The sequence below is a fragment of the Equus asinus genome, chromosome 20 (assembly GCF_041296235.1).
Source record: "Equus asinus isolate D_3611 breed Donkey chromosome 20, EquAss-T2T_v2, whole genome shotgun sequence".
In the NCBI taxonomy this organism is placed as follows: Eukaryota; Metazoa; Chordata; class Mammalia; order Perissodactyla; family Equidae; genus Equus; species Equus asinus.
Window position 1 is genome coordinate 41,868,092 of NC_091809.1, and position 13,474 is coordinate 41,881,565.

Below are 13,474 nucleotides of genomic sequence, written 5' to 3' on the forward strand. Positions count from 1 at the left end.
AGAGACTTGAATCCTAACCAACTTGCCTCAGCTCTCTTTCAGACGTGGTAGTTGCCCTCAAATTCTGCTATAATTTCTTTGCCTTACAGAAATTTAGTTAGCCACTGGTTCAGCTGGAGCAGGCTATGGGGTAGGACTCTCCCTTCAGGATAATCCACAAGAAAAGGAGGGATGTCACATTATAAGGAGTAGGTTTAATGCCAACTTTCATTCAGCATTTTCTTTGACTTAAATGTCAAGAAAACTTGGCAGTGATTAACAGACCAAAACCTAAAAAAAAGGCAGTAGGTGCCAAGGAAAGTAATATAGTCTACCTTTCTCTTCTAAATTCCTTTAGTTATGTTTGCATAGGTATCCATACTTTAAGGAACCCGTTTGTGTACCAACCATAAGGAGGTGCATGTACACTCCTACCTGCAGAGATGGAGAACTAACAATGAAACATGACGAGAAAGGCTTAAGAAAAAAGATGGCCCTGAAAATTTGGGGTGGAATCCATAAGATAAAGAATGGTATCACAGTATTTAAGAATGGGTCATAGTATTTAAAAATAGAACATGGACTTAAGTCCTGGCTCTACCACTTTCTGCCTTTGTGATCTTGGGCATCGTGTCTCTGCGTCCCAGCTTCTGCACCTATAAAATGCAGATAATAATAATTTATTCTGCGTAAGTGTCTCATGATGATTAAGTAAAATCACAAAGAGCTCCATGAGCAATAACACATACTACAAATGATATTTTAGCAGTAATAAAATAATAATGAAGAGTTCAAGGTGCTTTTGTTTACTGTCCATACTCATGAGATGGATAACTACGTCAACCTCACGAAGAAAGGGGAAACTTTTGTATAATGACTTTGTATAAGCTCTCTACTTCCAAGCAAGTCGAGGAACTCATTCTAGAGATTCATTTAAATAAAGACCCGAGCATGAAGAGGCTCAGGGACCAAGTATAGATGTCTGGGGAAGACACATGACAAAGCAATGATGGAGACAGTCATGTTCGGCTCCAAAGGCTGCAGGACTGACAGTGGAATTGTGCTCAACCCTGAGCACGACTGAGCTGAGAGACCTGAGTGAGACAGACGCTTTACACCTGGGATGCCATACTTTGAACTTGATTATAGGAAAGGAAGTCCTGACTTGGGTTTATCTTTTTTCCTTTTGTCCCCCAGATGCATAAAAAACTTCCTTGGCTTCAAAGCCATGTCAGATGAACTGCCTGAACCAGACAGCCAAGAAGAAAGAATGCGGAGAGAAAATGCACATGAATGCCCAATTAGGGGGAAGGCAAGGAAACTGCCTTCTGCTTTTCACTTAATGGACTGTCAATCCTTCATTTCTTCAAGTCTTTGAACACACGTGCATATGGCTCAGGTCGATGCTCTCAGTCGTTCTCTGCTCTGTCTCTAACCAAGTACGAGATATGCGAGATCATTATTCTTGCTGCCCAAGCCTTGTCACACCAGCAGGGTCCACATGAGCTTCCCTGGCCAGGCCAGCAAATAGGGCGCGTGCCAAATTCTAAGCCGGGCTTCCACTCAGGGCAAGTTCAGCCAGACTGAACCCTTTCTTGCCATCAACAAGATCTCCAGGGAGAACTGGACTAAGAAGTCTCACAAAGGCTGGAATCACCATGGCTGAGTGGTTAAAGTTCCACACGTTCCGCTTCAGCAGCCCAGGTTTGCGGGTTTGGATCCCGGGCACAGACCTGCTCCACTCATCAGCCATGCTGTGGAGACATCCCACATACAAAGGAGGGGAAGATTGGCACAGATGTTAGCTCAGGGCTAATTTTCCTTAAGCCAAAGGAAAAAAAAAGGAGGAAGATTGGCAACGGATATTAGCTCAGGGCAAATCTTCCTCACACACACACAAAAAAAGCTGGAATCAAATTCAGTGCTAGAAAAAGAGTATGGGAGGGGAATTGCTAAGGTCCTCCAGAATTTAGTTAGCTGGACTTCTTCCTGCTGACAAACCCAACCCAGCCAGAGAACAAGGTTCCTTTCCGGCTTCTGCCCACCTTCAGCAAAGCAGCTCTGTATAGGCTGTTACCAGAGCCCAGGCTTCTCTCAAGGATCCCTTATCTGATTAAATGGAATATTATGCTAAATATTCAGCCACCCCGGCACTAGCTGTGTGGGTGTGCTGGATAAAATCTTCATGAAAATGCCATCACAGGGTCATTTGTTTAATTTCAATTCTGCAAAATGTAAAAATAGAACGAGCTGCCGTGAAGGGTTGAGGCTTGACAGCTTCAATGAGAAGGCTCCAATAGCACAAAACCACGCTGTTCCGCTGGAGCGCTTGCTTCCTCCTCTGCCAGGGGAAAAAGGGGGAGAGAAAAGCCTGGCAGCAAGGTGCTGCTTTTGCTTATCTTCTGCTCTTTTCCCCTCTCTCGCCTCTTCTTGCACTGAGTCCCTACATCTTCCTCTTACTCCGTTTCCTCTCTCCTCCCACTTTCCTTGCTTCCTCTCTCTGCCTCCCTGCCCTCCCCTCCTTCATCATTTTATGTGCCGTTTCTCCTTTTCTCCTTCCTGGGGACCGGTTCTCCTCTAAGGCTCTGACACACTCCCCTGGGCCACCCCTGCCTTTTGGGGCAGTCTGTCTCCGGGGTCTCTGGGTCTCCCAAACTTTTCTAGGAATTGCTCTTCCGCCCCATTCCCATCTCTGTCCCTTACACCCTCCCTAAGTGTCAGACACTGAAAATGTTTAGAAAGATGGATTTCAGAGATCAATTAGATGGAACGGCACATGAGGTATAGGGGCTGTCTTTTTTTTTTTTTTTTTTTTTTTTTGAGGAAGATTAGCCCTGAGCTAACATCTGCTGCCAATCCTCCCTTTTTGGTGTGGAAGACTGGCCCTGAGCTAACATCCGTGCCCATCTTCCTCCACTTTATATGTGGGACGGCTGCCACAGCATGGCCCACCAAGCGATGGGATCCAAACCAGGGAAGCCCAGGCAGCTGAAGCGGAACATGCGAACTTACGCTGAGCCACCGGGCCAGCCCCAGGGGCCGCCTTTTTTCATACTCCCTCATCCAGCCAAATATGCTTGAGCTCAGCCACTCCTGGCAGAGGGGGTGGGCGGGCAGGTAGTACCTCAATGGTCTTGTATTTCAGACAAATCAATTTTTTAATTTTATGAAGTCTTTTTAAAAAACAAATGTTCAAGTTGCACTCTCCAGTTCTGATCCTTGAAGCCCACAGGCCACCTCCACATCAACCTTATTACAATTCTGGCTCAGAAACGGAAATTTCTCTTTTACTGGGGCTTCCGAGCTGCTCCAAAAACCCACATGGGCGCTGAGAGGAAGAGATGCTTCCTGCTTCCTGCTCGCTGGGTCTCAGAAAGGTCCTGCTGTTTGACCTAGTTTCACACCAAAGGACCCAGGTAGTTTCACGTCTGCTAATATGGCTGATGGTACCAACTCAGTCTAGCTCATTCACTATGCCTAGAATGGGCTGCTCGCCTGTGGGGTCCACGAACAGCAGGAGCTATCCTTCTCCCCTCCTGTGGATCGCCAGGAACTTTCTCTCTGAAGACACAACTTCACTGTTGGTTTGAGGAAAGCGTAACAGAAAAGGTGTTGGCAGAGCACTAACTCACAGATCCGTCAGTGTCAATCCACTCTAGAAAAGAACTTCAATTCTTGTTTTTATTGCTATTTTACAGGTCTGTACTTGAGTCTCATGACAAGTGTTCCCCTGTCTAAAGACCTCTATTGTCACACACACCAAATGGGGCTTCACTAAATCAAGGCAACCCTCATGACAGTGTACGCCTACCCAGAATCCCATTTCCGAAAACATCCCTCCCCCTTTGCCATTACACTGTTTCCACCCTCCTGCCTCTTACTGGCAATGTCCATACATTAGGCAGATGTGCAATGTATATCCACCAGGTACAAAACAGAGTAGATCCTGGAGCATCCCTTTGAAGCAGAGCCTTGTATACACCAAAATAAAGAGGATATGGAACTCTGGCCTCTAAAAGATACATGCAGTGCTTCTGCTTTGTGCACATGAGGGTTCTGGATCAAATCAGGAAAAGGATGATTTTAGTACAATCTGCAGAATGAAAATGCCGAGGCCAAAAATGAAATGTGGTTGCTGATGTACAGTTCGACAGGTGCAGAAGGGGGAAAGCAGAAGAAGAAAGAAAAGATCCTGACCGAGCTGAAAGAACAATGAAAATCAAAGCAGAGTATAACCTTCAGCAGGCACCCCGAGAGAAAGCAGCCCTTCAGCAGGGCAAGCGGAATGGTGATAATTCATAGCAGAATTGTAAATAGCAGCCCAGGGACACAAAAGCTGGAAACTACATGCCACCTGTGCAAAAGCAGCTGACAGTGCGAGCAGAGCAGTGGGAACACCTCTGGAATGCAGCTGTGGTCCTGGGGCTGGTGATTTCAGTTATAAGCGTACATACAGATGTGCCTGATGGGAGAGCCCTGACAGGGGCTCAACTGTGAGCTAATCTACAAAGACATCAAAGGACTCCTATGGCCCAAAAGCCAAGGCTGGAAGGTGGGGGCAGGGACCACCTTTACAACGCAGTCTCCTTATAAAGATGCGATTTTATTCAAGGCCTACGCTGCTTGAATACAGCTGAGCAAGAAACCAAATAAGGCACTCACATTTGGCGACGATCTCAAATTGGGGTACTACAATGGCACCTCAGTTTGGCTAGGTATTGATCAGTTGCACATAACGGTTTCTTTCCAACACTAACACCAAAAAACAGCCCCAAGTCTCCAAGACTAGATAGCTTTTGAGTGTGGACAGGGGAAACCAGAACTTCCACATGCCCTTTGGAGAGCCGGGATCTCCTGAATACCGATGATGCCCAGGAGAGCTCTTGGCTCAAGTTGCAAGTTGAGGACAAGATCTTCTGAGCAAGTTACAAAGTACATGAGCCAAGGCAAGGGGACCTCAGGCAGAGCCTGGTGACCTCACCAGTGACCTCACCGTACACCATCAAAGGCAGCCAGTTCAAGCTGTGAGTAGCAGGGAAGGTGACATGGATTGGGACACCAGGTAGGAGTAAGAGACACAATCTTCAAGTAAGGAACAAAGAGAGAGGCACCACTGAATAGAGGGAACAAACGTTACCCTCACTCTGAGCACAGGATGGAATTGCTCACACAGGAGACACAGGAGCCCTCTAACCTTCTAAATGCTATTTAATGAAAAGAGAGAGAGAAAGAGAGAAACAGTCACGTTAAAGGAGTGTGGATGCCTCTCTTTCAGTGTGCCTGTTCCACGGAGAGCCTTAAGATCAGATAAGGAGCAAGGTGAGACCTTGGGGTGGGAACAGAAAGGCAGCATTTCCCACTTGTTTCCAATATTAGTTTCCCGAGCTCAGAGAGAGAGCCCCAGCTGAGACACGCCCCTCTGGAAAAGCGCCCAGGTAGAGGGCTCCTCATCCACAAAACACTGTTTGTGTCTCCCAAAGGGGATGTGCCCACATAGGCACTGGCAGAGGAGACAGCTCAGCCCCCTGCACAAATTTCTTTGTCCTCGTCTAAAGTGGTGGGAGTTTTACATCTGCTGCCGTCATGAAAACATTTTATTATTTTTATACAAGTCTTTTTTTATTATTATTTCCTTGGATAAAGCTAGGGATCTTCCAAGTATATGTGATGTACAAATCCTTTCACTCTATCCCTCCTCAATTCTGGGCACGGGATGAAGTCACCCCTCACAACTACTCCAGGTCCACCAGAACTTGGAGCCTGGGAGCACAATGTCAACTGCTTGTTGCTGTGTGGCCTTGGAGCCTACACACCCTGCTCAGGAACTTTGAGAGGAATGAAGTTGCTCCAGGCATGAGGTTGGCAGATGGGTGCAAACAAGTGGTTTGGGCTCTAACAACTTCATTCTAACGGCCACACCTTCTCACACCTCATCAACTCCATAAGAGTAACTTTGTTCCTTCTGGAATGGGGCTTCATGCATCCCTACGTCCAAACGAGGAATTCCTCCAATTACCTAGACCTCCCACCTCCACCCTAGGCGGAAATTAAGAAAAGCCAAACCTCTCCCCAGTCTTACTAAGTACCTTCAGATAAACCTCATGACGTCCATTTTGTCTTTGTTCTAAATGTTGGACTTCTACAACGCAAGGGGAATGGGCATAGGGTTGATGGGAGTGGCCAGGTGGGGTGAGGGAAGCACTGCCCAGAACAAGAAAAGCCACTGTCCCCAGTTCAAACTTTTGCCAGAAAGCTGGAGAGAAGCAGATACAGTCTCCATGCACACAGCCCTGTCCTCACCACCTGCCTGAGCACATCTCCAGAACTTAATGGAGAAAGAAACCAGCTCAGCCATCCCTGGAAATTCATGAAGGAGGCAGTCTACCCCAGTGGTTTCCTGGGGACACCAACTCTCAGGTGTGGACACCACAGCCTCGCCACAATCCATGTTAATAGCTTTACCGTGTCCTCTGGTAACTTTGAGGTTGCTCTAGAAAATTCAGATGAGAACAAACAGCAGCCCCCACCCCCACTCTAATGTTTCCACAGCCTCCAGTTTCACCAGATCCCTCATCATCCCCTGACGTCCCCAGGTGTGTTCCTCCTAGGACTCAGGAAGGTCAAGAAGTTCTTACCTGAGTCTGCTGGAAGAGGCACTCATGCGGACAGAGGGTCCGGGTGCGCCAGGTCAGCGGCGTCCGGGACACACCGGCTGCTGGCTACAGCTCACCACATCTCCGCGGGAGCCTGGCTTTGCGAAGAGGAGAGCCAGTCCCATCAGGAGGAGCACGGAGCCTGAGGAAGCCGAACCGAGCCCGGGTCGGGGCCGGAGCCAGAGCCGGAGCCCAGCTCCACGGAGGGGCGCAGGGCACCCTCGGCGCCGCCGGGACAGCAGTGTGCGCCCGGGCGACGCGGGGCTGCTCGGGCGGGAGGAAGCGGAACTCCCCCTGTCGCCGTGGGCTCCGAGGCTCCGCTGCCTCCGCGTCTAGTTGTTACCGCATCGCGTTCCTCCTTTCTCTCTATATATGTGCCCCCTCCCTGTGCTTCTGCGCTCCTCTCTGTGTTGTCCCTGACTCTCCCTCCGCGGTTTCCGCTCCCGTCTCAGTCCCTCTCTCCCACCTCAGTCTGCCTCTCTCCCCTCCCCCTCCCTCCTCGGGTAAAGCCTGCTGTCTGATTTCTCCCGGTGTTGCCTTCGCTCCAACGTTTAGCACTGCAGTGTAACTCGGGGACACACAGCCAGACAGTTCCTTTAAAACCAACCGCTCCTTAAAAATCAGACCATCAAGTTTAGTGCGGAAACCGACACCAGAAGCGCCGCTGCCTTGCGGCTGGGAGGAGATACTAGCCCGTCTGGAAACCAGATTACCCCATTTTACGCAAGGCTGTGAAAAGGGTTGTGGGGAAGGCGAATGGTACAGATTAGCACCAGTCCACAGGTGGCCCCCAGGGTCTTCAGGATGGGGTGGAATGCGGACTGGGTAGTGTGAAAATCTTGGCACTATAAAGCAGGACAGAACCTGAGGAGTCATCAGGTTCAAAGCACTCATTTTGCAGATGAGAAAACTGAAGCTCAGGGAGGTGAATTGACTCGCCCAGGATCACACAGCTAGCCAGGGAAGTGGAGACCTGAGTTATCCGATGGTCCAGGCATCCACGTTTCCACACCTAAAAAAGAAAACTCTGGGCGTGGGGTGGCCCTGGAGGTAGAGTTGTCAGTCTTCTTCCTTCATTCTTGCTCAGTGCACCCTTATCTCTAGGCAGTTCCCTGAGCCCATGAAGAAACATAATCAGCCAATGTACAAGTTAACACTCCATTCTCACCAAAAGCACTTCTAAAGGCCTCCCTTCTTCCAGGAAGGCTGTAAAGAATGGAAAGTACCGAAGGTGCAGCAATGGTGAGGCCAACAAAAAGGTGAAATGACATCCTTTTTCATTGCTGTCTTCCAGAGACCCAGCTAACAAGATTTCCTTTATAAAACCCCCATTTTCCACTTATTATTTTCCACTCTTCTTTCCATCCTTCACGTCATTCTGACCACTCTCTGGACACAGATATTTTCATATTACCCACAAAGGAACACATTTCCCCATCTGCTTCTTACACCTACACTAAGATACTACCTAGCAGTATCAGCCTATAAATCAAGGGGGCTTTTCCACTGCCAGACTACCGAGGGCGTGGTGGCATTAATTCCCTTCCCAGGAGATGGTATCATCCCTGGCAGAGGCTTCTCCCTCACAAATGTCCTTCCCTTGGGCATTTCATAAGTTCAACAACCAGGCTTCTCTGGAACTGCTTCTCAGGGCAATGGTATTTGGTGCATCAACAGCTCCCTCCTGCTGGGTGGGTTCCAGTATTTTTCATACACTCATATGCTCTCTTTTGGGGAGTTAGATACCTATTTCGCAATTATGTACATTGAGAGAGTAAGGAAAGCTCCCCTGGAGTTATACTCCAGATTAAGAAGAGTTCCTTTGTCGACTGTGGCCTTAGAGAAGCCAGTGGCAGGGTGAGGGTTTGAACTCTGGAGTAGATACCTGTGGTATCCTTTACCAGATTTGTCAACTTGGTCAAATTGAATGAAAAATGGAGAAAGTAATTGGCCCTGCCAATGGAGATTAATTGAGATTCTGAGTAAATGAGATTCTGAATGCAGACTGCGTGGAACTCAATACATCCTAGCGGTTATTCCTATTGCTGTTCATGCTGCTAGTCAGGGCCAGAGAGCCCTCTTAGCCACCTCATACCTCGACTTACTAGCTGGGTAACCCTGACCAAGTTGCTTAATCCCTCCCCCTTTCTTTCTTAATCCAAGCTATCTTAATCTCTAAAATGGGGATAATAATAATACTATATCTGTCATAGGACTGTTGAGAGGATTAAATAAAATAATGCATGTAAAACACTTAGCGTGGTGCTTGATACATAATAAACATCCAAGGTAGATTAGTTCCAACTTCTTCATCCACGGTTACCAGATGTGTGATCCCGAGCAAGTTTCTGAACTCTTCTAAGCTTCCTAGGGTTGCAAAGATTAACATAACATCTGTAAGTTATCTGGCACATACTAAGTGATGACCATATGTTAGTTATCTTCCTCCCCTTTAGAAACTGCTCACAATTTATTTTTACCTGGAAGCATTCCCATACATCTCCATCACTCATGATCTCATTCATCCTTTACTTAAGATACTGTTATACCAGTTTGTTTCATTTAAATGTATTTACATCTTTATCACATTCCCTCATTCACTTAGCAAAAATGTGTTACTTACTATGTGCTGCCAGGCACTGTACTCTCCTCTGACATGTATGTATTTCTTTTACATGATTTTAAATTCCCAGAAGCTATAAATGTGTTTTCCATGTATTTAATCTTTCACCATCTCTTATGGATGTAGCGACAGTCATAGATCCATTGAGCTAGAAGGAGGCTCGGAGATTATATTGGGCAACATTTTCATTTTACAGCCCAGAAAGGATAGCTGATTTACAAACACTATCAAAGCTGAAACGGTGGTGGTTTCTCGCCTTCTTATCCAGTGTTCTTTGAACTATGCAAGCACGTTTTGCCATTTGTTCCATGGAACACTAGCTCCTTGGAATGTTTATAAGGCGGCAGTCTGACAAAGGGTTCGATGGCCAAGTGTGCTCGAAAAATAATGGATTAAGCAAAATAAACCATGTTTTGTTTGGTTGTTGGGTTTTTTTTTTACTGGAAGACTTTTCAGATCCTTTATTATGTTTCTGAGCATTGTGAATTTCCAAGAGAGGGATGTACTACACCTCGTTTGGTAAACGCGTCCAATCAGGAAACCCTTTCTCATGGAGTATTTGGGGAACTAATGATCTAAGACACAGATTTAGGGAACACCATGCTGTTCCCAGGAAATGTAAACAACCCATGTGACTGTTTATTTTGTGTGACCTTCAGAGAGGAGACCAGGGTCAGGTCACCCTAGGCATTCAGTCAGTCCTCTTTCTGGGAACTTGTTGGGTAGATGCAATCCTTAGATGAAAGGGGAACGTGCCACCATGAGTCCCCTCTTCCCTGAGCACCTTGCTTGGCATAGGGAACAGGAAAGCAGTTGACACACTCGTCACCGCTATGGGGATTCAGTTCTTCCTTCCCTGCTTTGACTCAGGGCAAATGTCCAGGCAGCATAGGCTGGAGAGCACAGTGGTCAAGCACATGGGCTTCTGAGCTGGAGAGTCCTAGGTGTTGATCCCATCTCTATTTCTCACTAGCTGTTGGATATTGAACAAGGTGCTTACCCTCTTAAGCCTCAGTCTTCTCATTTATAAAAGCAGTATATTAAAGCTGGATAAAAAATTCTTGCATTCAAACCCCCGGCACAGTGCTTGGCACAGAGTAAGCACCCAGAAATGCTAGCAGCGTTACTAAGAGTGATCATAGTGGTAGGAGAGTAGTCATAGCACCTAGCTGTCAACATAGAGCTTGGGGATACAGCAGAGTTTTGCTGAATCCGAAGGTGCACTTGTTCTCCTCTTTCCTCTCTCCCCATGCAGTGCTGAGCCTCTTATAGTCATCCCAACAACTGCTCTGCTCTCTGAGAGCTGGGAGGAAATGAGTAGTAGATACTCATTGAACAAGCTCAGAAATGAGCAAAGAAGGATATTAGTCATTAATATAATAAAAAACTTCCTTTAATTTTTTTTTGATTTTTTTTTTTTTGAGGAAGATCAGTCCTGAGCTAACATCTGCTGCCAATCCTCCTCTATTTGCTGAGGAAGACTGGCCCTAAGCTAACATCCGTGCCCATCTTCTTCTACTTTATATGTGGAACACCTGCCGCAGCATGGCTTGACAAGCGGTGTGCAGGTCCATACCTGGGATCCAAATGGCAAACCCCAGGCTGCCGAAGCAGAATATGCGAACTTAACCGTTGCCCCATCAGGCCAGCCCGGAAACTTCCTTTAATTGAGCAGCTGCTAAACACCAGGCACTGTGCTAGGTGATTTATGTTTACATTTATATGCATTATCTATCTATATCTCTATAGATTGAAGAAGGAAATATCCACATCCCCATTTTGAAAATAAAAAACGAAGGCTGAGAAAGTTTATGGGACAAGAGGCCAAATTAACCCAATGACAAAATGAGCAACCACCAGTTTCCCTGTAGCCTTGTCAATCCTAGGGAAGCATAGGCATATTATGTACACACTTTATGAGACATGGCTGGGGCTGGTATTATTTCTGTCTTTCACGGGAGGGGCAGTTGTGGGACAGTTGTTAATCAATGCCCAATTAAGTAAGAAATGGAGCCAAGAAAATTCCTTCTCAATCGTGTCTCCTAAGGGTACCCTCACTGGACCCCACCTATCAGCCTAGAATATGTGAAGGCTGTAGGACTCCCATTAAGCCACTAAAAGAAACTATGGTATCAGCAGATCAGAGAGGACATTTGCATAAACAGAGAAATGAAGACATAATTTTCTTCCCACCCCTAGGCACCCAGGCATATGAAGCAAGGATGGTGAATTAATGCATCCTCTTCCCCTCTCACTGTCACCCAAAATGTCCTTTCAGACTCCTCTACACCCACCTCACCCCTCATCCCAGCAAGAAAGCCACGCCTGGGGCAAACCTGTGACCCCTTTGAACTAAATCTTCCTAATGACTGTGGTTCACTCTTGCCAGTCTGTTCCTGAGAGGGTCAAGTCCGAGCGCCAGACACCCTTGAGTAGCAGCCTCAGGATGAGGAAGGGCAGACTTCATCCCTTCCAGGAGGCCAGAGCCTAAGGGCAGCCATGGCTGACTCCAACTCCTGGCAGAAAACACGATCAGGCTAGTTTTTTTCAAGAGGATTTGGAGAGAAACCAAACTAATAAGAGAGAAAAGGCAAGAGGGACAAGAGAGTAAAGCTTTATTATTTCCTCAGGCAAAATTGAACAAGGAGCTTTTGCAATAAAAATTACACCTGCTTGGCTGAGATTGGAGAGGACAAAACCACTCAGATGTCCACGCTCTCTCATCCGAGGGTCCTACTCTGTTGTCCTCAGAAACATCTGCTGTGTGGCTCTGTGGGGGCGTGAGGTGTGGGAGTGTATGGATAAGGGGCCGGGGTGCGGGGAGGGAAAAACAACAACATTTTATAATAACTACCACAGCGTATCAGATATCGTACCCAGTGCTATCTATGTAGGATTTCCTGTCATCCTCACAATAATGCTTGAAGTTAGTTTAATTATTCCCACTTTATAGAAGAGAATACTGAGTCTTAATAAGGTTAAGTCACTTGTCCAAAGCCACAGAGCTAGTATTTCATGTGAGAATCTAATCCTTTATCTGTGACAAATAATAATCCTAACTATCATACGCTTGGATATAGCATTTCAAACATATTCTTTTCGGATGGCAAACAATCTTATGAGATAGATCACACATTTCTCCCAGTTTGCACTTGAGGAAACTGAGGCTCAGAGAGGTGAATTTTATTCAGGCCAAACAGGTAGAAAATGACATCGTTTGGTCTTGAATCTAAGGCTTATTCTACCACTTAGTCACTTTAGCAAATAAAGACTTTGCAAATTTTGCAATCCTGATGCCCCTAACAATCAGAAAACATGCCACTCCTTGCAGAATGCCCCTGGTAAATTCCCATGGCCAAGCCAGTCACCACAAAGGGCAAATGCAGGGGAAAAAAACAACAATAAAGCCACAGAAAGGTCAGAAGAATCCCAGGGATTTCTAGTCACTGGGCAGGGGTTCCAGGACACAGAGCCCCTCTGCTTCTGTCTCTCAAAGACCTTCAGGCCAAATGTTCAGTTTTTCCTGTGTAAAAAAAAATATTACAGATTAATGATAATAATAATAAAAGCGTACACTTATTTAGTTTTTCCAAATTTCAGGCACTGTTACAAGTGCTTTACATTTTATTTACTCATTTACTCAGGAGTCATGCTATCAGGTCCATACTATTATTACCTCCATTTTCTAGATGAGGAAAATGAAGTGAAGAGAGGGGAAGTCGCTTGTCCAAGATGACAGAGCTAGTAAGGGCAGAGTTAGGATTTAAACCCAGGAAATCTGATGTCAGAGTCCAAGTGCAACAGAGCTAGGGGCTACCCAGGACCTCTGATGAGGTCTTCCGAGCACCAGCTTACCAGAACAGTGAAGGGAGACCTTGGGGTAAGGACCTGCATCTGGGGGGGGGCGGTGCACTGGGGCCGTCATACCCTGTCTTCCAAGCAGGACTTTGCCCATGGGCACTTGGCTAATTCCTCTGTCCACCTCCCTGCCAGCGTCACCAGCTACCCCTTGTCAGCCCAGCACAAAGTGAGCCAGACTGGCAGGGGGAGGGGTGGCAGTGCCTCTTCTTGTCCCCCTTCTCCTGGGAGTGCCCATCTGGCCTGTATCACCAGCTGATTTGTGCTTTGAAAAGCCTGCTTTCAAGTGAGGGCAATGGGATTGAGTCTCATGAACCATGTCTGTTAATCCAATCAGGGGCATTTTCCCTGATGATGGGCA

General features: G+C 46.7%; 1 protein-coding gene across 1 annotated transcript in view; it reads right to left on the reverse strand.

Annotated features, from left to right (window-relative positions):
• GRAMD1B (GRAM domain containing 1B) overlaps window positions 1-6,996 on the reverse strand; it is a 228,332-nt gene extending 221,336 nt beyond the window's left edge. The window contains exon 1 of the mRNA XM_070490038.1: window positions 6,615-6,996. Within this exon, the coding sequence (XP_070346139.1) occupies window positions 6,615-6,640 (26 nt within the window). The 5' untranslated portion in view covers window positions 6,641-6,996. The remainder of the gene's footprint in view (window positions 1-6,614) is intronic.
• Window positions 6,997-13,474: the final 6,478 nt, after the last annotated feature.